At 42.1% G+C, this 22,475-nt stretch overlaps 1 protein-coding gene across 5 annotated transcripts in view; it reads right to left on the minus strand.

Annotated features, from left to right (window-relative positions):
* Window positions 1–22,475, minus strand: part of kmt2a (lysine methyltransferase 2A) — a 101,254-nt gene that overhangs the window by 12,240 nt on the left and 66,539 nt on the right. For 4 of the 5 annotated variants that reach the window (XM_033049694.1, XM_033049696.1, XM_033049693.1 and 1 more), the window contains exons 23-34: window positions 19,998–20,115; window positions 19,549–19,627; window positions 18,501–18,661; window positions 16,215–16,394; window positions 9,416–13,910; window positions 8,857–8,952; window positions 7,484–7,572; window positions 6,945–7,112; window positions 6,162–6,236; window positions 5,210–5,384; window positions 3,759–3,866; window positions 2,786–2,869 (exon numbers count right to left, since the gene is read on the minus strand). In XM_033049694.1, the coding sequence (XP_032905585.1) occupies window positions 2,786–2,869; window positions 3,759–3,866; window positions 5,210–5,384; window positions 6,162–6,236; window positions 6,945–7,112; window positions 7,484–7,572; window positions 8,857–8,952; window positions 9,416–13,910; window positions 16,215–16,394; window positions 18,501–18,661; window positions 19,549–19,627; window positions 19,998–20,115 (5,828 nt within the window). The remainder of the gene's footprint in view (window positions 1–2,785; window positions 2,870–3,758; window positions 3,867–5,209; window positions 5,385–6,161; window positions 6,237–6,944; window positions 7,113–7,483; window positions 7,573–8,856; window positions 8,953–9,415; window positions 13,911–16,214; window positions 16,395–18,500; window positions 18,662–19,548; window positions 19,628–19,997; window positions 20,116–22,475) is intronic. The other variant, XM_033049695.1, reaches the window with a different exon arrangement.

Here is a 22,475-nt window from a genome sequence, read left to right on the forward strand (position 1 = left end):
TTGGAAGTCCAAGTCAATCACGTCCCGATTCCCCTTAGAATACTCTGTCAAATTATGTCCATCATGCTGACTGAATAGAAATTAAACCCAACACTGTTTGCTCTTTACTATGGCAACTATCATCTTGTTTGTTCTTAATTATCAATTTCATTATTTTAAAGGGCATTAAAGATCGATCAAGAGGTAAATCAGGAGTTTTCTAATGAAAGATCATTGTTCTGAGATATTAACTCTCACTCGATGATGTGGCCTGTCTTATTGAATTTTTCTGTCATATTCTGCTTATGTTTCAGATGTACTACATCCACAATTTCTGAATGCTCGGGCCCTGTTAGGGCACATCTCTTGATTTGCAGGTGAGTTACATCAGCAATTGATTCAAGTACATTCTGTTTACTACTTCCTTAGTATATGTGCAAGGAGGAACTATACGAGATATTGACGCACACAGGGCTGCACCTACTATAGTATTTTTAGCATCTCAGAAACTTTAGAGGATTTTTGTTGCTTTATTTTATAAATGCAATGTTATTTTTTCCCCCCACTCTCTGCTCGCCCCACAAACTACCATTTTAATATGATTGCATGTTCCTACATTGATCAAAAGAAAACCTTTCACAATTTTCTATGCAGGATTGTTTTTAAATTAATTAATTAAGGTAGCATTCATCACTCAGTCCTCAATTTACAGGGAATATTTTCCCTTGTATTTCAGTGCCATTTCATCTGATAATACGGTTTATTATTTTAATTAAAATTTGTCATGACAGTGCAGATTGGGGCAGGTATCTGAAACAGTTTTCATCTCTATGACTTCAGTTCCACACTACCTACTGACTGATCTGGGAAGCCTCATTCCTGGTTTTAGAAGTTAGTAGAAACAAAGATTTACCTAAATTGGAGAATTCAATGTTCAAACCATTGGGCGGTAAGCTACCCGAGTGGAATATGAGGTGCTGTGAAGTTAGTGTTCCCTAAATTAGAGATTCCCAGGTGGTTGGGGATGGAAACCTGTTATACAATGACCCCAGGTAGCCTCTGAATGGAAAAACAATTATAGACTTTGGCATCTTTTAAGCAGCTTTCTTTCTTAAATCCTGTATCTTCTTTTTTTCGGCGGGAACTTTAAAAGTTTATGTCCTTTTTATCTCTTTCAGTCAATTTAAGAACAGACCGAAAATAAGATATAAATCTTTGTTAATTGTCAAGAAATGAATTCCAACTTCAATAGAGTGGTGAATCTCTGGAATTCTCTGCCACAGAAGGTAGTTGAGGGCAGTTCATTGGCTATATTTAAGAGGGAGTTAGATGTGGCCCTTGTGGCTAAAGGGATCAGGGGGTATGGAGAGAAGGCAGGTACAGGATACTGAGTTGGATGATCAGCCATGATCATATTGAATGACGGTGCTGGCTCGAAGGGCCGAATGGCCTACTCCTGCACCTATTGTCTATGTTTCTATATACTAACAAATGTCTAAATATCAAAATAACCAACCAAAATAAGATCCTCCAAAAGGAAACAATAACAATTTTCATCTAGAAAGATGAAAGATATAATGTGGAAAAACTGGCAATTAGTTAATAAAATAGCATCCTTATAACAATTGATTCTACAGATAGCATCAAAATACACTTAGCTAATGTGGATCATTGTACAAATGCAGCATATAATTTGACCAACTGAATCCATTCTGATGTTGTTGGTTATTGCAGCTTTTAAATGTTCATAGAATTTGTAATTAGAGGCTGTAGCCTCAAAGTTGTGGTTGCAGGGAATGAGATTATTTTAGGGCTACTGAATAATTTAAAGATGGCGGCACCTCGCGGCAGCGGCCTCTGCGGTCCGTCTGTCTGTTTTTAATTTTTTGTCCTGTTGAGTATATAGTTTGGTTGTAGTTTATATATTGTTTTTAGCTGTGTATATGTGGGGGGCAGGGGAAACCTTTAAATCTCTTCCCTGTACGGGGGACTTGACCTTTTCCCTGTCGGGTCTCCGTTGTCGTTGGGGCCTAGCACCGTGGAGCGGCCTCCAACCGGAACGACCTGGGGGCTCTAGCCGCGAAGCCTGCACTCATCATCGTGGAGCTGGCCGGCTTTGGAGCATGGAGAGCTGTAGTGGCGCGCGGCTGCGACCCGACTTCGGAGCTTCGGAGGCTCCAGCCGCAGGTCCGATGGACGGTGACATCGGGAGCTCGTGGGTCCCTAGTGGGAGACCGCTTTTTGGAGCTCCCGCAATGGCAACTTTCCCCGCCCGAATTGCGGGGTTAAAAATGACCCGGAGCAGGGTCTTGCATCGCCCGGCGCGGCTTTAACGGCCACGGGACTTGCCATCGCCCGCCGGGGGCTTTAACATCGGGAGTAGAATGGAAAACAGGGGAGAGTCAATGACTTTCCCTTCCATCACAGTGAGGAGGAGATTCACTGTGATGGATGTTTGTGTAAATTGTGTTATTTGTGGGGGGTTTTCTTGTTGTATGACTGCAGGAACCAAATTTCGTTTTAACTTCATTTGAGGTTCAAATGACAATAAACGGTATTGTATTGTAACCTGTTGTCCAGAGTTTGAAATGTTCATTGAAAGTTTAATTAAGACCAAAATGCATGAAATTGATTTGTCTTTGTTGTGCACTTTAGAGTGATCTCCACTGCGATCAAGGGTAATGTTATTCAGCAATCCGGAAACACAACAACTTAAAATACTGAGAAGTAACATTAACATAACAAAAATCACTGCCTTATTAATGGCTTATAACTCTACTGTAACCTGGGGGCATTGCTCCCTTACCGGTAGACACCAACTGCTTCTTTTGATGTCTTTTTCAAGTGCCGGAATCGCATGGCCATAGGGAGGTCCATGCTGGTTGCCCGTCTACAAGGTCAAAGAGAGTGACATCAGCCCACAATAACACATGATTCATACAGCATACAACACGCAGAAATAATTATTGGAGAACCATGGACTGAAGGAAAGGTATAATCACCTTCATTTCCCACCCATTTCAAACATAACCTTAACTACAATTTAATTTCTGAAATACTATACATTTTGTTTTAAATAAGTACCCAAATTGCGAATTAAACATATTATAAGCAATGTTTTTGACCAGCATATTTTAGGTCCATGTTAAAGATAAACTATTAGTACTGCTGTAAGATTAATGCCAACATATCTAGCATTCGTACTTGGACTTCAAACATATAACTTTAATGCCATTATTCTTTCTATGAAGAAAGTATCTGTTTATTTATGCAAAGGTCCCTGCATAGCTCAGCATTTTGCCAATTACCACATTCTACACTTATATTCGTTGCTAGGGTACCAGCATATTGAATAAACAGTCTCTGAGGCAGTGCAAATGAGAAGCAAACTGTGTCAACTCACCTGACAAACAAATAACTTGCTGTGGTAAATTAGGCGCACCCACGTGAATAAATCACATCGTCATTGTTCTTTAATAAATGTCCAAATTATGTTAAAATCTTCAAAAAAATGCCTAAGGAATATTTAATACCAAACTGTGAATGTATCAACTCGATGCTGATGGGCCTGACAGTTGTCTGCATGCACATGTTATCTTGCACAGAGGACAAACTTAAAAATGGCAATTTTTCCATCCTCCAAAGAATCCACCCAACTTGCCCAGTATTTCCCTGTTTATTTTGTACCTTCCCTATCTGTGAAGAACACACAACAGTTCTAGTTTTCTGTGTGTGGAAGGCAGTGTGTGAAAGTTTGCCCATCCATCACTTGCACCCACCGAGCTGATTTAAGCTGCACCTCCTCCTCCTCTTCCTCGTTGGGACAATAATCAGGCGGCTGCCGATGTTTTGAAGCCAAGAAATTGAACATGTCAAACGCTGACTTCCTGTACAAATAAAACAAAGCAAATGGTGAATCTCTTTCATGCAATCTCCACACAACTCGTCCCTTTTTTGGCCAAACATAGGAGCTGCTTTTGTTGTTTAAATGCTAAAGAGCTGCCTTGTTGACCAAAATAGGGCTTTGAGGCAAAATGGTAGACAGAGCACATTTAGTGTAAGATTCCACGAGTGAGTTAAAGTTTGTACTTTGACCTGGAGGATCACAAAGTGATTGATTGCTGCTTAGATTGGACATTGTGCTTGTTGGAGAACTGTGGTATAAAGGCAACTGGCATTTGAACACTGTCTCATAGAAGCTGATTGAGGGAATGCACATTACGGAATACTACTTTAAGGTAGCACAGAAAGAACAGCTGGAAGAACTCAGCAGGTCAGGCATCATCTATTGGAGGCAGAGAGATTGTGGACGTTTCAGATTTGATACCCTGCGTCTAGACTGAAATCCTGATGTACAGTCGCAAACCGCAACATCCGCCACCTCTCTGCCTCCTCGCCTCCACAGGTGCTGTCTGACCCACAGAATTCTTGCAGAAGCTTATTTTTCCTCCAGATTCCAGCATTTACAGCTTCTAGTACTGTAAGATACATTTCTGTAAATTGTTGCTTTTACTCCAGGTTTGAAAAATAGCCTTGAAGTACATCGTAGAGACTTTGAGACTTTTTTTCTCTCTCAGGACTTCACCTAAATTGTTCCCGTTTATTCTGAATATCCGCCAAGGATTTAAAAATACCAAGCATTTGTTTGTTACACGACCTTCCAGGACTCATCAGCAGATAGGACCTGCTTGGCTATCAGGATCCTGGGGACTGAAAGGGGAATAGAGGATGCAGACAAACAGCATGAATATTCGGCACCATCTCATTCCTCAGGGCTTGCTGCTGAGATTCTGTGGAATCTCTTTAATCAATCCAAGCCATCCTGACTCATGGCCGATTCAGCCAGCATATTTCATACTTCTACTGGAAGTAGATGTACAGTCCACATGTACTGTTTTATAAAAACTGCATCTGATCAATGCTTGAGACCATCACTTGCAAAACCTGCAGGCAAATTCAAACACCAATAACGGGCAACTTGGACCAAATTGGTGGTTGCCATGGGTATCCTTCATTTGACCCAAAAAAAATGGAGAAGCAAAAGTTTGGAAAGGAAACAACTGTTTAAAATGCATTCAGTCAAATACTTTGGAAAAAGGTCCTTGTCACCAACATGCTATATTTAATGCCTTTAAGCTGAAATGCAATGTGTAGTCACCTTGCAATCTGTAATAAGTCTACTGCAACAATGGGCAAGCAGCTGAAATATAATCTTTGGCCATAGTTTTACCTTTGGTGTATCTCGGCTCGTGCTGAACCATGTGGATTGATAGGGAGCTCATCTACTTCTTGGTGTTTGTGGAACTTGAAGCTGTAATTCTTGCAACGTTTTGCTCCATAAAGCTGTTCAATTAGGAACACCACCGCATCGTGAGAAATGCCCAGCATTTTCAGGCCATTTATCCCTGCAAATGGAAAAGCAAAAGCATAAGCTAGCACATGCCTAAAACCAGCCTTCTGTTTAGAGATAGTGTGTAAACGGTCCACCGAGTCGCACTGACCATCCATCACCCGCACACTAGTTCTATGATATCCTACTTTTCACATCCTACACACCAGGGGCTTTTTACAGAAGCCAATTAACATACAACCTTGCAAATACTTTTTCACATAGAGGGTTGTGAGTCTGTGGAATTCTCTGCATCTGAGGGTGCTGGAGGCCGGTTTTCTGGATGCTTTCAAGAGAGAATTAGATAGAGCTCTTAAAGATAGCGGAGTCAAGGGATATAGTGAGAAGGCAGGAACGGGGTACTGATTGTGGATGATCAGCCATGATCATATTGAATGGTGGTGCTGCCTCGAAGGGCCGAATGCCCTACTCCTGCACCTATTGTCTATTGAATATTCTCCAGCCAAGGAATGGACAAGCATAATAGACCTTGGAGCCTGTAACACTTGGGAACTCCATGATTCAAAGTGTCTTGCCTCTTGCCCCAATGTTATGCCTCCTGGCATGACACATTCTTGGTGTGCTTGTATCTTTGGATCTTTGGATACAAGCGCACCAAGATCGTACCACATCAGGAAGTGGAATTCATGGTAGATGGGCTAACATTTTTTTTAAAAAGAAGAATGGGACTGCATTTGTTAATGTTTCTGCTCTGCGGGGGCAGATTTACCTGTATTTAAGTATAATATAATTTTTTTTAAAGAGAATTCCCGTTACAGTAAATGCTGCTTACCAGAAAATGATATGTGCTTCAGTCGGGCATTGGTTCGAGCTTCCTGTACTTTCTCTGTCAACACCTTCCACCCTTCTACAAAGAAAATGTACAACAATGAGAAGCAAAACAAGTTGGGTCCAATCGTTCTTTTCAATGACTGCAACAAAATTCAGTTTCCTACTAGTTAGACAAATCCATAATTCCACAATAGACACCAAATTCCATCTATATCGTTCTCTCAGAAAATTTGGATCATACTTTCCCTCCCCCCGCAAAGTGGAAACCCAAAAGGTCACTACACCGTCATTGTTTAAAATAAAAGATGACTTGGATTGACATTGTCAGTTTATGATCTTGGGGTGTTCTAATGTGCCCTACATGCTACATTGAAGGATACAAAGATAAATTAGCAACAGCAACATCTCAACAATATTTACCACTGGATAATTGATTACAGAATGCAGGTTGACTTTCTTAAATGGTTTGTAATTTACTCTTCAATTGAGCTATAATCAAAATGAACAACCATTCAATTATTGCAATTAGCATTATCTGATATATAGTCCCAGAAAATGTCTAATGTCAGTTTGGACTAATTATCGGGAGCACTTGGAAATGCAGTTTCTCTGCCAACTCTTACAGCATAATTGTGATTCCAAAAGAAGCGAAGAATTACAAATGCAACACTGCACTCATTTTGTTCATCATTTTATTTTGCAGGAAATGAAAATATTCTCTTCACCAAACCCCTGGCATCAAGGCCCTCACTCCACCCATGCATAGTCTGTAAACTAACTCTACCTTCAATGTTATCACACTGGATCTGAAAGCCATCATCGCTTGTGATTTGAAACAGCAGGCCTTTTTTTGATTTCTTCTCACTCCTGATCTCTCTTCTCTTTTCCTCCTGCTCCAGCAGAGCAAGAAGAGGAGAAGTGAAGGTGTCATCGTCATCCGAACTTTTAGATTCTAGGGGAAAAGAACAAAGATTATTAGAAATAATACAAGTTGCCTCGTGTTTTCACTTGATGGCCTTCTTCGGCATTGCAGCCGACTAATACAGGAAGCACCTGGCTATTGCAACATCTCCCCTCTGAATGAATTAAGCTGAAATCTGAAGACTCTGGACTCTTGTCAGTGCAGGTGCTCACATTACAGTGTGTAAGAGGGAACTGCAGATGCTGGCTTAACCCGATGTTAAGACACAAAATGCTGGAGTAACACAGCGGGACAGGCAGCATCTCTGGAGAGAAGGAATGGGTGACGTTTTGGGTCGAGACCCTTTTTCAGACCATCACATTACAATGTTCCCATGTCTCTGAACAATTCTTCAGACGTACCAGTGACAAAGTCATCTTGTCCTTCTGTATTTGAGGTTGCTGTGTTCATCGGTTCTAGGGACTGCAGCATTGGCACGTGCTCCATTTGACTGGGGAGGCAAAAATCACGGCTTTAATTAACAACCTCAACACTATAGTAACCACATTATAGAAATCCTTAACTGGCTTCTTTGGAATTAACTTTAACATTATAGGTGGAAATATACTGAATGGTAGGCCTCAGTAGTGAGCTTTTGCCAATCCTAATAACTATTTATCCTAAGCTTTGTCTTCAGAAAGCCCTGTATTTCCACTTTAAACTCTCTAAAATGTAAAGGAAAGTTAAAGGTATATTAATAATCAAGGTGGCTTCAAATTCAAAGACAGACACAAAATGCTGGAGTAACTCAGTGGGTCAGGCAGCATCTCTGGAGAAAATAGATAGGTGATGTTTCAAGTAGGACCCGTTTTCAGATTTTATATTCTGGTTTCAAGTTCACTTGAGTGTCCTTGGCTCAGCTGTTTCATGAGCTATCTTCTTTCCATTATATGATCATGTGGAGATTTTTCAGATAACCACAATATTCTATTCCTCTTGCAACTCAACAAGTGAAGTCGTCCTTCCGGTGTCCTTAAAACCATATCTTTTCACTTGAGGTTGAAACTTTATTTACAGTAGTTTAGACGCAAACATAAGATTCTGCCTTCGCATTATGGGACTAGTTATGGCAATATTGTTGCCAGCAGTATTTACATAATCAATATCTTTTCTACTTCCACTTTTCCCAAGTCAATCTTTATCGAATTCAAGCTGCAGATGCATGTCTTATTCTGTCCCACTGCGAAGACTCTTGGAAACACAAACATGTTCTCACCAAAGCTATTCCATCAACATCCTTCCTGTAGAATGTCAGCTCAGCTTCCTGCTACCCCTGTTCCATGCAATTTTCTCCACTGAAGCATTTCCCCAGCTGTGCACAAGGTATCATGCTAAAGCATGCTGCAAGTACAAATCCTTGACGGCACACTGTCTGCTTTTCTCCAACAAGAGATTTAAATTAGTATTGTAATTATTATTGTAATAATATAAAAATATTTCAGCAGAGATGATGGCTCTGAGTAGTTCTTTACACAGGTCTATAGTCAATGCTATTTATTTATTCTCGACTGGCCTGCAAAAGCTTTACCTTTAAATACTTACCCAATTCCCCATTTGAAAGTCGTAACTAAACTTGCGTTCATCACATTTTTTACGAGCAGGGCAGATCGTAACTACCTCACCCGCAGTAAGGTCACCCGTGGATCCTGCCTTTGGTCTGAACATTATGCTAATGACAACAATTTCTTTCATATACGTAATTTTAATTACAAAATCCTCTACAAACTCTTCTCACCTGGGACAATCAGAATCCTGGTGATAATCTTCGTGCTGTTGCTCATCAAGTTCCATTACATCTTGCACTGTTGCCTTTATTCTTACACGAACAGAACTGAAATAACGTTAAATGTTACAATCTCTGTGCAGTGTTGCCAACAGGTTTATTTTACCGGTTGTTAACAGTATTAAGTTAAGGTCACCAAACATCCATCACATTGTATTTGTGTGATTATGAATTTCAACGTTCAATCCTATTGTAAGCCCGTACTGAGCCCTGCAACAGTTATTTCTTGCTTATCCAATATTTTCCCAAATAATTTGAAATAAATACCATTAAATGAGGTTGGAGATAATATTCTGCCAAAGCTTAATGTAACACCTCTGAATTTTGGCACTGCTAATCTTTGATCTCCTATCACTTGCTGGCTGATAGGTTCCATTCAGATATCTATCTAAACTTACTCTGCGCAAGTACCATCAAATCCCACCATTTATATAGAACTGTGGCATTCTTCAGATCTGTTAATAGGTGTCTTAAATAAAATCTTTATCTGTTGTAGGCCTGAATTACTTACCCTGCACTGGAGGACAAAGGTACAACGGCTGAATCAGACTCCAGAACATCTTGATGACCGCCACAGATTTCAGTCATGACATGTGCCACCTTGTGCTTTTTATTGCTCAGTTTGTCAGAAGAGGACGATGCCCGTTTTACCCTGGGCTTGGTTCTTGGAGAGCCTGGAGATACAGCAGGCACACCACTGATAGGAGATTGGTCCATGGTAGAGCACAACATAGAGGTCACTGGAGCTGGCGTGGCCATGCTGGTGTTGCTCATGCCACTGGGCGACACGCTCAGTGTGGTAGTCGATATCTGTCCATCTGAAATGCAAACAGCATCTAACTGGGCAGTTGTTGTCACACATTTGTTTGGCAACAATTGAGTTCTCTGATGGTGTAGCTGATAGGTCCCTTCCTGCTCAGATGGTGCAACAGTGACTGTTGCAGTGGAAGGCAGCAGGCATATATTCTGTGATGGAGATAGAGGTCCACTGTTGGGGCTTTGTGATGGTCCTAGCTGTTGAAACATTCCTGCTCCAGGCAACGGCACTGCCTGATCTGAAAGTCCTAAGCTTTGTTGACTAGCTTTGACTAACAGATTACTTATTGAGCCAGTAATGTCTGTTGTCCCCAGCAACATTGGAGCAGCAAGGGTGACTGAACCTTGACCCAGAATATGCCCAGTTACTGCTCCTGCACTGGTTGCTGCTGTTGCTGCATGCATAGATACAACATTTAAAACCGACTGGCCCGATCCCAATCCTGATACATTTCCAGCTGCCAAATGAGTATTTTCTGGCACAATGATGTTTGTGGAACCTACTGCCCCCAGTGTTTGTTGAAGCTGAGGCACAGCCAAAGATGCCTGTTCAAAATACATCACGGCAGGTTTGGGATGCTTGATTATGTTTGGAATTGTTCGCTGCGGTCCTGAGCTCGTGAGTGCTCCTAAATCCACTAATCCTGACTGGCTAGCAATCCCTCCAGACACCTGCGATGATGGGAAGTTAATAGAAGTCAAGTTAGAAACTATTTCTGCAGAAGAACTTGATGTTTGCTGGTACGAAGGTGCTAGTTTTTTGCCCTTTTTAGAAGGCAGTCTATTTATTGGTCTTTTCTTGGCTTGGGTGGACCCTGGACTAGAGGTCATGGCAGTGACAAGCTCTGGCCTCTGGCTGGGCTCAGAACTCAAGAGTAGAGGATCCTGAGGTGACTGGACCCCGATGAGTAGGTTGGAGGCCGAGTTGGTGCTGCTGGGCTGAAATGCTGACACAGTGGGTCCCGGAAAGGAATGCAACTGAGGGTGTTGTGATAACGTCATCAGGCCACCGCTGTTGGTCATGGTAGCAGAAGTGTATATTGACTGTGAAGCTGGCAAGCTAACATTTAAACCAGTTGCCAAAGATAGGCTACATCCCATAGAAACATTTTGCCCAAGTACTGTATTGTTTGCCTCTATAACTGCTTGTGTGCTTCCTACTGAAGGTGCAAGATTGATCTTTTGTGTAACTCCATTGGGAAGTGTTTGGAGAACATACAGTGGCTGTCCATGTTGATTAACAATAATGAGGTTTTCTGTGCCTGGTTTAGAGAGTGGCGTTGCACTCTCTGCTGTAGAACCTGCGATGGGAGCAGGCCCAGGACTATCTGGACTTGTGACATATTTTTGCCCTTGAGGTAAGACGGAAGGTGAAACAGATACTGGAAGGACAATTGGCGAGCTGGCGCCAACCCCGGTCAGATCCTGGTTTAGTCCTTGTTCCACCTGAGTGCAGGTTGGCGACGTCAGTTGGTCAGTGTCCATGTGACTTTGCATGAACTGATCTGATGCCATGTGGCTTTCTCCAGACGGCTCCACCACTTGATGGCCCATCAGAGAAACCTCGGGTTCATTCACTGTCACCGATTTCTCCCCAGTCACTGTCACCCCCTTCTCCACCGTCTCAGCAGCAGGTAAATTCAACACCGATTGATCTTCTGATGGGGCGAGCTGGGATGTGGAAATAACAGTAAGGCTGCTGTGACTTTGGTTAGAAACAGTTGGGCTGCAAGTTGTTAAAACGGAGAGATCAGACGGCAACTCCAGGGGCAGCTCAAACGGCTCCTCGGCAGGAATGGAGGCCGAGACAACATTTTCCACAGGTTCTGTGCTGGGCAATGGCTGGGAAAACACTTCAAACAGACTGCCCATGTCCTTTCCTCTGTTACTCACCAGGCCTAAGCCCTCACCCAGTGTTATAAGTTCAGAAGATGATGACTCTGGGCTTTCCCCTAGAGCCTGCATGCTCTGTGTATTCTTCAGTACAAAGTCCATGATGTCAGACGGGAGAATGTTGCCACAGTCATCACTGTTATTATTGTCTGAATCATTGGCAGCCTTCAACAAGTCTGTGTTGAAACTATCCAGCAGATTTTTCTCCGAAGGCGTGTTGGAATTGCTCCGTCTTGGAGTGTCTAATGAGGTGAGAGAAACCTCCCCTAAGGAGTCTTGGCCCTGAGACTTAACTCTACTCACTGGAACACAGTTATCTAATTTTGAATCACTACCTTTCAGGTCAGAAACTGTTTTGATGCCGTGGTTTTCCTTTTCTCTATCAACTGCTCCGCTGTTAATGGCGCCATCAAGGTCTAAGCTTTCAGTTCCATTTTCTTTGGATTTTATTTTGTTCACCTGTGTTGTTTTACCTGCTGTTGTGGTGACACTAACATCACTTTCTGTGCCATCATCGACACCATCTAGTTGACTTATCCTGGGTACGCGGCAATCTTCCTCACCGTCAAAGAAACTGCATGGCTCAAGTCTTCCTTCTCTATCAGATGTGATAACTGTTCTTGTGAAGTTGTAGTAGTATTCCATATCTTCATCAGATGATGTGCTTGGATCATCAGCTCCATCCACCTGTCCTTGAGTTGACTGCTCTCCTCGTTTTTTCCCCGAAGGGTCTCGATAGAATGGAAAGTCTTCTTCACCGTACGATTTCACACCATAAAAGGGAGTCAACCCAAAGAAGGTGGTTGATCGTGCACGAGCACTGCGCCGAGGATATCTCCTTTTGTTGGAATCGTTATCCTGAGCTTTGTTCCCATCGCCATCCTCTTGTGCGGTCTGACTTCCACACTGCAGCACGTGCTTTTGAAACAGGTTTTTCACCCTTTGTTTGTAGATCTTGTTGCACTTTGGACACCTAAGGTTTTCCTGCTCATTTTCTGGACTTCCTGTCATTGAAGGTTGTGCAACTGTGGAGGACAACATATCATCTCCTTCCTGAGAACTGGTCGACATGGATGTAGCCACACTCTCGTCATGATCCTCATCAACCAGGTAATCGGGTTCGAAATATCCATGAAGTTCTTGCTTTTGTGAAGCATGCATTTCTTTTTTGTGAATATCAGCCCTCATTTTGTCAGATGGAGGTTGGATTCCATCACCAATATTAGCAGGGAGATAATGTTCAGTGCCAGCAGGTTTGTCACCAAATATCTGTTTAGGTTCTTCCACAGTTTGAGTGTTCTCAGCAGGTTCAAGTAGTGAATTGATGGCTGTTTTTGAATTAACCTTTATATCTGCAGCAGAATTGGAAAATAGGCTTCCCTCAAAATGCTTCCCTGTTTGTAGTCTACTGTTTTGGGGAAAATCAGTCGATGACATTTTAATGACTGGTCTCTTCTCTGTACAGTTTGGCCGAGAGTATTCAATCCCGGCAGCCACAGTGTGGCTAACTCCAGCAGACTGCAACCTCATCCTCTCAGTACCTTGATTGTGGATGTGATCTTTGCTTGATTTTCCTGGATGCACAGTGTCCTTGTGTTGATCATTTGGTCTTCTAGAATCCTTTTGGTGAAAAGGTAACATACAGGTTTTAGTTTCTTTGGAGTGTGGTGTCACAGAGTTGGAGTTGGTAAGCAATGCACTGTTGTTCCGTGCTTCCTTCTGTGATGTACGCAAGGCTGCTACTGTGGGAACTGAGGTACACATCAGTGGCAACACTGACGTTGTTACCGTACCATCCGATGTACTTGCAGGTGCATTGGTCTCACTTCGAGAATGGTTACCAGATAAAGTTAGAGGACGCTCTTTTGAAATGTGATGCCCAACGCATGTTGGTTCTGTCCTGTTAGGCTGTAAACCCAATGCATGAGAAACCCCTGTGTGATGTACAGGGACAGAATCAGCACTACAGATTCGTTGTCGACCAGAAGGGCTTGTATGCGACTGCACTAAAATGCCAAGTTTGTCTGACTGAAGCGCTTTACGAAGTGTTTCACCAAGTTGGTTTCCTGTGTCTGTATCGGGAGATACACTGAGGGAGGTCAGTGGAGATGTATTGATGTTACCACTTGACCTGATGTATGTTATGCCCATTTGGGAAGGGGAAGCCATCCTGTGCCTGGAATGTTGGGGTGATACTGATGTTGTACTATGCCTCCTAGAAATGGTGCTCCGTCTCCCAGACGACAGCAGGGCATCAGCAAATGTAACTTTCTCATGAATCATTGGCGTGGGGCTCCCTTCAAAAAGAAACAAAGAGGCGATCAATTATTTACTTTTCAGCATTTGTTTATTAAGATACCTGACTGGAAAAATAATTAACTATTATTTCCTATTTTAGTGCCAAACAAACAGACTAACCATTCTGCCAATTACATAAATTATAGCTCATCTGAATTGCCACACCATTTATTCTTTGAAACTATTACCAGATAAATACATTAATCTGATTTTAAAAAAAATTTTAATCAGATTTCGTAGCTGCTTAGGTGCAAACAACTTTAAATTTATTTTATGTTCAAGAAGGAACTGCAGATCGAAGGTAGACAAAAATGCTGGAGAAACTCAGCGGATGAGGCAGCATCTATGGAGCGAAGGAAATAGGCAATGTTTTGGGTCAAAACCCTTCTTCAGACTGATGTGGAGGGGGGAGAGAAGGTCAATGTTCATACCGCTGGGGTGCAAACTGCCCAAGCGAAATATGAGGTGCTGCTCCTCCAATTTACGGTGGACCTCACTCTGGCCATTGAGGAGGCCCAGGACAGAAAGGTTGGATTGGGAATGGGAGGGGGAGTTGAAGTGCTGAGCCACAGGGAGATCAGGTTGGTTATTGCGAACCGAGCGGAGGTGTTCGGCGAAGCGATCGCCAAGCCTACGCTTGGTCTCACCGGTGTAGAGCAGCTGACATCTAGAGCAGCGGATGCAATAGATGAGGTTGGAGGAGGTGCAGGTGAACCTCTGCCTCACCTGGAAAGACTGCTTAGGTCCTTGAATGAAGTCAAGGGGGGAGGTAAAGCGACAAGTGTAGCATTTCTTGCAGTTGCAAGGGAAAGTGCCCGGAGAGGAGGTGGTTCGGGAGGGAAGGGACAAATTGATCATGGAGTTATGGAGGGAATGGTCTCTGCGGAAAGCAGACAGGGGAGGAGATGGGAAGATGTGGCCGGTGGTGGGATCATGTTGGAGGTGGCGAAAATGACGGAGGACGAGGAGTGAGAGCAGAGTTGCGGGGTATAGAATAAAACCCTGGTGAGGGCCTCATCTATAGTAGAAGAGGGGAACCCCCGTTCCCTGAAGAATGAGGACATCTCCGAGGCCCTGGTGTAGAACACCTCATCCTGGGAGCAGATGCGGCGTAGGCGGAGGAATTGGGAGTAGGGGATGGAGTCCTTACAGAAAGCAGGGTGGGAAGAAGTGTAGTCCAGATAGCCATGGGAGTTAGTGGGTTTATAGTGGATGTCGGTCAGTAGTCTATCACCTACGATGGAGATAGTGAGGTCAAGAAATGGTAGGGAAATGTCGGAAATGGTCCAGGTGTATTTGAGTGCCAGATGGAAGTTAGTGGTGAAATGAATGAAGTCAGTGAGATCTGCATGGGTGCAGGAGGTAGCAGATTTTGGTTTCAATTATCCTAAAGTGCATATTAAGAATCATACCAGAAACAGTAAAACTGCATCGTACTTTAACAATAGATTATAGAGCCCTTACAGCCAAGACTGCAAATCAAAGATCATTGCTGAACTGATTGTGGGCCTCAACTTTATTTTCTAGCTGAGCTCCATAAACCTGGAATTCCAATCGTCCAATAATCCACCTAAAACCCTATAGATTTACTGGACCCATGTTTGGAGCTCTCATGCCAAGGATGGAGAACAGTGAGAAGGATGATGGTGCTCTTGTTCATGAAAAACAAAAGGCTCAGCACACAGATGCAGCAAGCAATTAACGTGGCAAATGGTACAATGGCCTTTAATGCTGGGGACTAAAGATTAAGAAATAGAGAAGGGCTGTGCAGAGTATTGGCAAGGTCAAACCTGGAGTACTGTGTTCAGTTTTGGCTTAATTATTTAAGAAAGGAGATACCAGCATTGATGGAAATCCAGAAGCAATTTGTTCAGCTAATTCCTGCAATAGCCTGTCCTATTGTGAAAAGCTCAAAATGGATTAGACAGGTGTTCTTTGGAGTTCAGAAGAATGAGGAACAATCTCACTGAAACAGGTAATCCGAATGGGACCATGTCCAGGTAGGATGCTGAGGTAATCTGAATGGGACCATGTCCAGGTAGGACCCTGAGATGTTTCCTAGTGTGGGACAGTTTAACACTATTGGCATGGTTACAAGGGCAGTCAATTAAAACTGAGATTCTCCATCAAAGAGGACTGTCGTGGCTCAAACACAGGAGGGCATTGTAGTACAGCCACAAAGTTAATGTTGGGTCAGATCAGCCATGATCATATTGGATAGTGAGGCAGGCTTGACGGGATCAATAGCCAACTCCTGCTTCCTTGTTCCCGAATGACCTGTGTGTGGAATGCAACATGGTTACCTGGTGATGGAAGTGGTCTTGATCCTGTGTTTGTGATTCGACGTGACGGGGAAAAACTAGATATCTGAGATCTGCTTCCAGGCTGCGATCTTGGAGGTATTGGCCCAGGAGCATGTGAGGCTGGATGATGATCTGGTATTTCAGATAAACCTGTGTTTTGATTCTCTGTTGTGTCAATTTCTGTCAAGGAGAAACCAAGTTAATTGTTAGCATTTGACCAATGGAAGTGGGATACTTCATGTTAGTACCATAGCAATAAAGCCATCTCGCTGCACAGTCCATGCATGGTCAAAATCCTCCCGCTAAGATAGATATCTCATTACATTACAACTGACCATACTTCAAAGAGGTACAGATCTAAATTTTCCTATACTAGCCACACTCGTGAACATAAACAATGGGGGTTTCAACGGACAGACAGGAAGCATCATAGTCGTACAATCCAGAAACAGACCATTCAGCCCATCATGTCCAGGGCTATCATCAAGCACCCATTTACAATCCTACATGCATCCTATTCTGTTCTGCACACGCTCCCATCAACTCCCCAGTTTCTGCCACTCATCGAGCCATGGGGGGCAATTTTACAGTGGGCAATTAACCTACCAACTGGCATGGTTTAGAGGACACGCAAGGAATCCAAAGCATTGGGGGTAAAAGCAGACGGTCACAGGAAGACAAGCCGTATCTGAGGTCAGGACTGAAACCAGAACACTGTTTAAAGTTTTGGCGGCACAGTGGTAGAGCTGCTGCCTTACAGCGTCAGAGACGGGTGTTCGATCATAACTGTGGGTGCAGTTTGCATGGAGTTTGCAAATCCCCCCGGTGGCTGCATGGGTTTTCTCCGGGTGCTCTGTTTTGTTCCCCACTGGTTTTCAGGTTTACTTTTTTTCAAACACGTGCAGTTTTGTAAGTTAATGGGCTGCTGGAAATGTACATTGTTCCTACTGTTTCGGATAGTGTTAGGTTACAGTGCAGACGGTAGGCCAAAGGGCACATTTCCACACTGTATCTCTCAAGTATAAAGACTTGCAGTGAGGCAGTGGCTCCACCAGCTGCTCTTGTGTACCACTTCCATCTACAAAATCAAACTCTCCATCACATTTTGACTTACATTAAACTGGAAAATATTATATTCCGAGCTGGGTGCTCTGCATTCACTCTCTAAATCTCTACATAAATCAGCATAAGGCTGCACAGTAGTACTGCTGACAAATGGCACAACGATTTGGATTCAATCCCTATCCTGGGTGCTGTCAATTTAGAGTTTACATATTTTCCCTGTGATTGAAAGAGATTCCCCAGTTGCTCCAGCTTCCTCCCACATCCCAAAGATGTGATGGTTGGCTTGTGTGCTGGTGCAGGTGGGTGGTGGGAGAATCACAATGGAGTTAATGGGCACATGAAAGAGAATAGGCTATATGGAAATAAGTCGGGAGATTGGACAAATAGGACTGCTCTGAAAACAATCACGGACTCAATGAACTAAATTGTCTACCCATATGTTCCAAGAAAATACAAATTACAAATAAAGTCTGCCTGTACGGACTAGCTCAGAACTAGGAAAGAACCTGAAGGAGGTTCCTGGTTGAGACAGACACAAGGTACAAGCATTAAAAGTAGTCAGTAGTGCATACCTTTTGACAATTGAATTCATTTGCAAATTCTTTGATCAACAATGTAAAGTAACTTGATGCTATTCAGATTCCAAGGGCACAATTAAAATAAACTCTACCTTGCCGAAAGCATCTATTTTTCTTTCCCAATTCCTTTATAACAATGGGTATTCAAGTATTTAGCCTTCTCCTGAGAGCTTGAGGAAAGTTTCTCTTTCTGGGCAGAGCTACCTATAATGCTGGAGTTATCAGTAATCACAAGGGTAGGTCACATTTCTCCAGTGAGCAAAGACAAGAGAGCTTGGAGCAGCACGTACAAGAGGAAAGATGGCCCAACTCAGACAGGAATAAAACGAGATTGCAGGGTTGCAGAGAGCACATTGCAACCATTACTCTGAGACAGAAAACGGAAGAGCCACAATACTTAGACACACAATGCTGGAGCAACTCAGCAGATCAGGCAGCATCTCTGGAGAAAAGGAATAGGTGACGTTTCGGGTTGGAACCCTGCTTTAGACCGGTCTATCGTAGTGGTACATTCCAGGTTAGTTATCAAGGAATATTTTCCTTCTAGGCTCCGAGTACCTACTGAGTGTGGTTACAGCATACATCATATCCTAACTATGTTCTTTCCTACACACAATGTTCTCTGCTTGCACCATTTGTGTACCTGCTGGACTGTGCGGACTGTGTACAACGGTTCTGTTTTCACTGTGCTCTAAAGTGCTGTTTTCTTCTGCGGCCACAGGAGGAGGTCTATGTTCCAGGATCTTGCAGGTGTACACACATCGCTTCCTAGCATCAGTTGTGCTCCAGTAGACCCTTGAGCACCTGTAAATGTACATAACATGGCAACAAAAGTTATCAGAAACACGTGTGAGAGAAAATCAAAGCAGGCCAGAATCAGTGTTAGCCAACAATGAAATAAAAGAGCTAACTTTAATTTCTTTCAACTCATATTTGAAATGTTTTATAGTTCATCAATTAAGGTGAATTCTTAAAGTCCAACATAACCAACTCTACTAAGGTGGAATATAGTGGGAAATGGTGAACCAATTCATGAGGCAGATGATAGTTGATACCAAACTTAAAAGTCCCACACCCCTTCAACTTTTATTCCAGATTTATTTTCCATGACTAAAATCTTTTAAAAAATTGACAGAAGTGATGATAAAGAATTAAGCAATTGAGGACAATTTTGCAACAACGTACTACTCCCACAGATCTGATAGAGATCACAGGACTGGAAATCAGTGATACGGTGTTACATCTCCAAATTCAGACCATTTCTTTCAAATGGGGCTTCTGCACTTAACGTGAACTAATGTTCATGTATCATAACTCATTTACAAATTTAAATTTATAATTTCATTTATAAATCAGCAACACAAAAAAATATTTACAACATTTCAAATTTAGAAGAATAATTCTCAATTTAAATGTTTGCATTTTGCAGTATTTCCTTTCACAATAGCAATCTAAATCCGGTCTGCTTGTGTAGATAAGAACAATCCAAAGGAACCAAAAATAAAGTGACATTTCTACATTAATTATTTACATCTTCATTGACAAATGCCAGAGCAGCTTTGGACATGCGGTGTATCATGCAGTAACAAATGCTGCTTAACTTAGGAACAGGGTTGTAAACCACATTGAGGAATTGTGCACAGAAAACATCCTGTGGCACTTCATGCCTTAAGAACATAAAGAAAACTTACTGATAGCCAATGGGAAAAAGCTTTGCTTCACAATCAGAAAGATCATTGAGTATCCCCAAAGAATCTATTGTCATGGAACCTAGATTAAAGGATGGAACAAAATTAATATTATGGGAAATCTTCATCAGTAAATAGTTAAAACAGTTGTTTACTCTACTGCAAGAAGTCAGCCAGTCACAGATGCCTTTTTCCCCTTGTGCAGTGCAAGCATTCACTGATTCATCGTAAAATTAAGTAAGTTCCAGATGGTACATATCGGACATCTGGGAATTGCAGCGAGGACCTACATAGAATACACCAAGTCAGATCTGAGATCAGCTGTGGTCACAATGATGACCAGCCTAACTCCGTCCCTATGTTTTCACACAAGTGCTCTCATCCATTTGCTCACCTGCCTAATATTCACATACTGTCATTGTTTAAATACAATGTTTTGCCGTTATACTAACCAATCATCATGTGAATACTCTCTGGCTCCAGGCCCGTCAGAAACTTCCTTCTTAGAGTGATGTCTTCAAAGTCAACGAAAATCCTCCTTAACACCTCAAATCCATCCTCAGCGACAGTCTACAACAAAGATCGCGTGTTACATTAGAAATGAGTGGGAACATATAATCACATAGCATTTCACTCCACACAGAATATAATAGATTTAAACGCCACATTCATCTTGCAAAACAAATAATAAGGTTTAACTCAAGGCTCTAAAATTACTATTCAGACTTCTCTGACAAAAAAATCACGCAAGCTGTGGTGTATTTTTGAAACAACACAATTAAGGCAAGTTACGATGACCCTGTTATCAGTGGTCAAACCCTTTCTCAAAATATGAATGAAAACAAATCAGCTTCAACCACAGAAACAGTTCAGCTGCTTGCACTAGCTGCTTCAGAGTGATATTGGCATGTATACGTGTGTCACTTTATTTGTCTCCACTGTCACAAATGGGTACAATCAATTTCAGCAATGGAAAAGTGAGACCAACTGAGTAGCTCTTTCAAAAAAGGCGGCAGAAATTGAATTGGGAGATATAAATAACAAACGGTATACAAGATGATAAGAACTGCAAAAACATCTTGCTCTGAATATCAAGCCCCCACTAAACAATTTACAAATATATCAAGAGAAAAACAAAGTTCTGTTGATTTCCTAAAGGTATTTGGAGTAAGTATTCTAAAATTCAAAAGTAGGTAGGCTTGTTAAATAACTACATTTCTAGCAATCCTCATTTTAAGAGTATAAAAAAAACCCCATGATATAAGAAAACTAAAAATAAATCTAAGGGAGAATCTAATTAGATTCAACACAAGTTTAGAAATAAATCGTTAATGCCAAGAGAAACTATTGAGATCAAAAGTGGAGGAATTAATGGAACATCAGTTTCAATATTAAAGTGCTGTAAGCAGCTGAGACAATTGTTCACATGCTAGTTATGACCATCCTCAAATCCATATTGATTAAAAATTATCCCCTAGATTGGAAAGTTATAAATATCATAAATGATATCCCTGTGTGGGAAGGAACAGCAGATACTGGTTTACACTGAAGATGGACATTATATGCTGGAGTAACTCAGCCGGTTATCTCCAGATATGCTGCCTGGCCCGAAGTAGTCACATCCCTATTTTCCCAATTCTTATTTGGGACAGGTGGATAAGTATTTGAACAAATGTCTGCTGATCAGAAAGTCCTGTCTAACAAATCTAGCTGAATCTTTTAAAGTAACATTGAGCATGTTGGTAAAGTCTATGAATGCTTGAATTGATTGAGGTTGACAGGGAGGATAATCCAAAATCATGCTTAAAATCAGAAATGGTAGGCCAGGGGGGGGGTTCAGAAATGAGTGCTTCATCTAATGAATACTGGAAATCTGGAACACTCCCTCCTAAAAGTTATTAAGATGGAAATTTTCAAAACTGAGGTCACAGAATTTATGTTCAACAAGGACACTGTTGCAGGCTCAAGTAGTTTTGATTATAATCACTGTTGTACTATACACAAAGTAGCTTCTCCTAAGGTTATGTGATAGGAGCAGAATTAGACCAATCAACCCATCAAGTCTACTCCACCATTCAATCATGGCCGATCTATCTCTCCCTCCTAACCCCATTCTCCTGCCTTCTTCCCATAACCCCTGACACCCGTACTAATCAAGAACCGTAAAAATATTCATTGACTTGGCCTCCAGTCTTCTGTGGCAAAGAATTCCACAGAATCACCACCCTCTGACTAAAGAAATTGCTCCTTATCTCCTTCGTAAAGGAACATCCTTTAATTCTGAGGCTATGACCTCTAGTTCTAGTCTCTGCCACTAGTGGAAACATCCTCTCCACATCCACTCTATCCAAGCCTTTCACTATTCAGTACGTTTCAATGAGGCCGCCCCCTCATCCTTCTAAACTCCAGCAAGTACACGCCCAATGCTGTCAAACGCTCATCATATGTTAGCATTCTCAGCAAGCTTTCAACTCTGTCATAATGACCATAACTGTTTTTAGTGCCATTCTGCAAGAACAGATCAAGGGATATTTAATGCCTACCAGAGAGAGAGGATTTAATAACTAATCTGAAAGGTAACACCTCTATCAATGCTGCATGGTCTCAGTATTGTACTGGAATGCCAACCTTGATGGTTAGGTTTGAATGGGACAAACGCAACACCATGACTCAGACCAGAGTGCTGGCCAATGAGCAATGTCTGATGAAGATATTGATGGCCCATAAGGACAAAGGAAATACGAGAATGTGTAATCACCCCTTCAGACCAAGATCAAATACGATCAAAGCTGAATGTCTAACATCAACAGCCCTTCTCCATCCTATTCCAATATCCTATACTCTGAACACTATGAGAATCAAATGATTTCATAAGGGGGTGTAGAACATATTTTTGTTTCTCATGAAAGATCCAGTAGCACCAGCTTGAT

Source organism: Amblyraja radiata, chromosome 33, assembly GCF_010909765.2.
Source record: "Amblyraja radiata isolate CabotCenter1 chromosome 33, sAmbRad1.1.pri, whole genome shotgun sequence".
Classification (NCBI taxonomy): Eukaryota; Metazoa; Chordata; class Chondrichthyes; order Rajiformes; family Rajidae; genus Amblyraja; species Amblyraja radiata.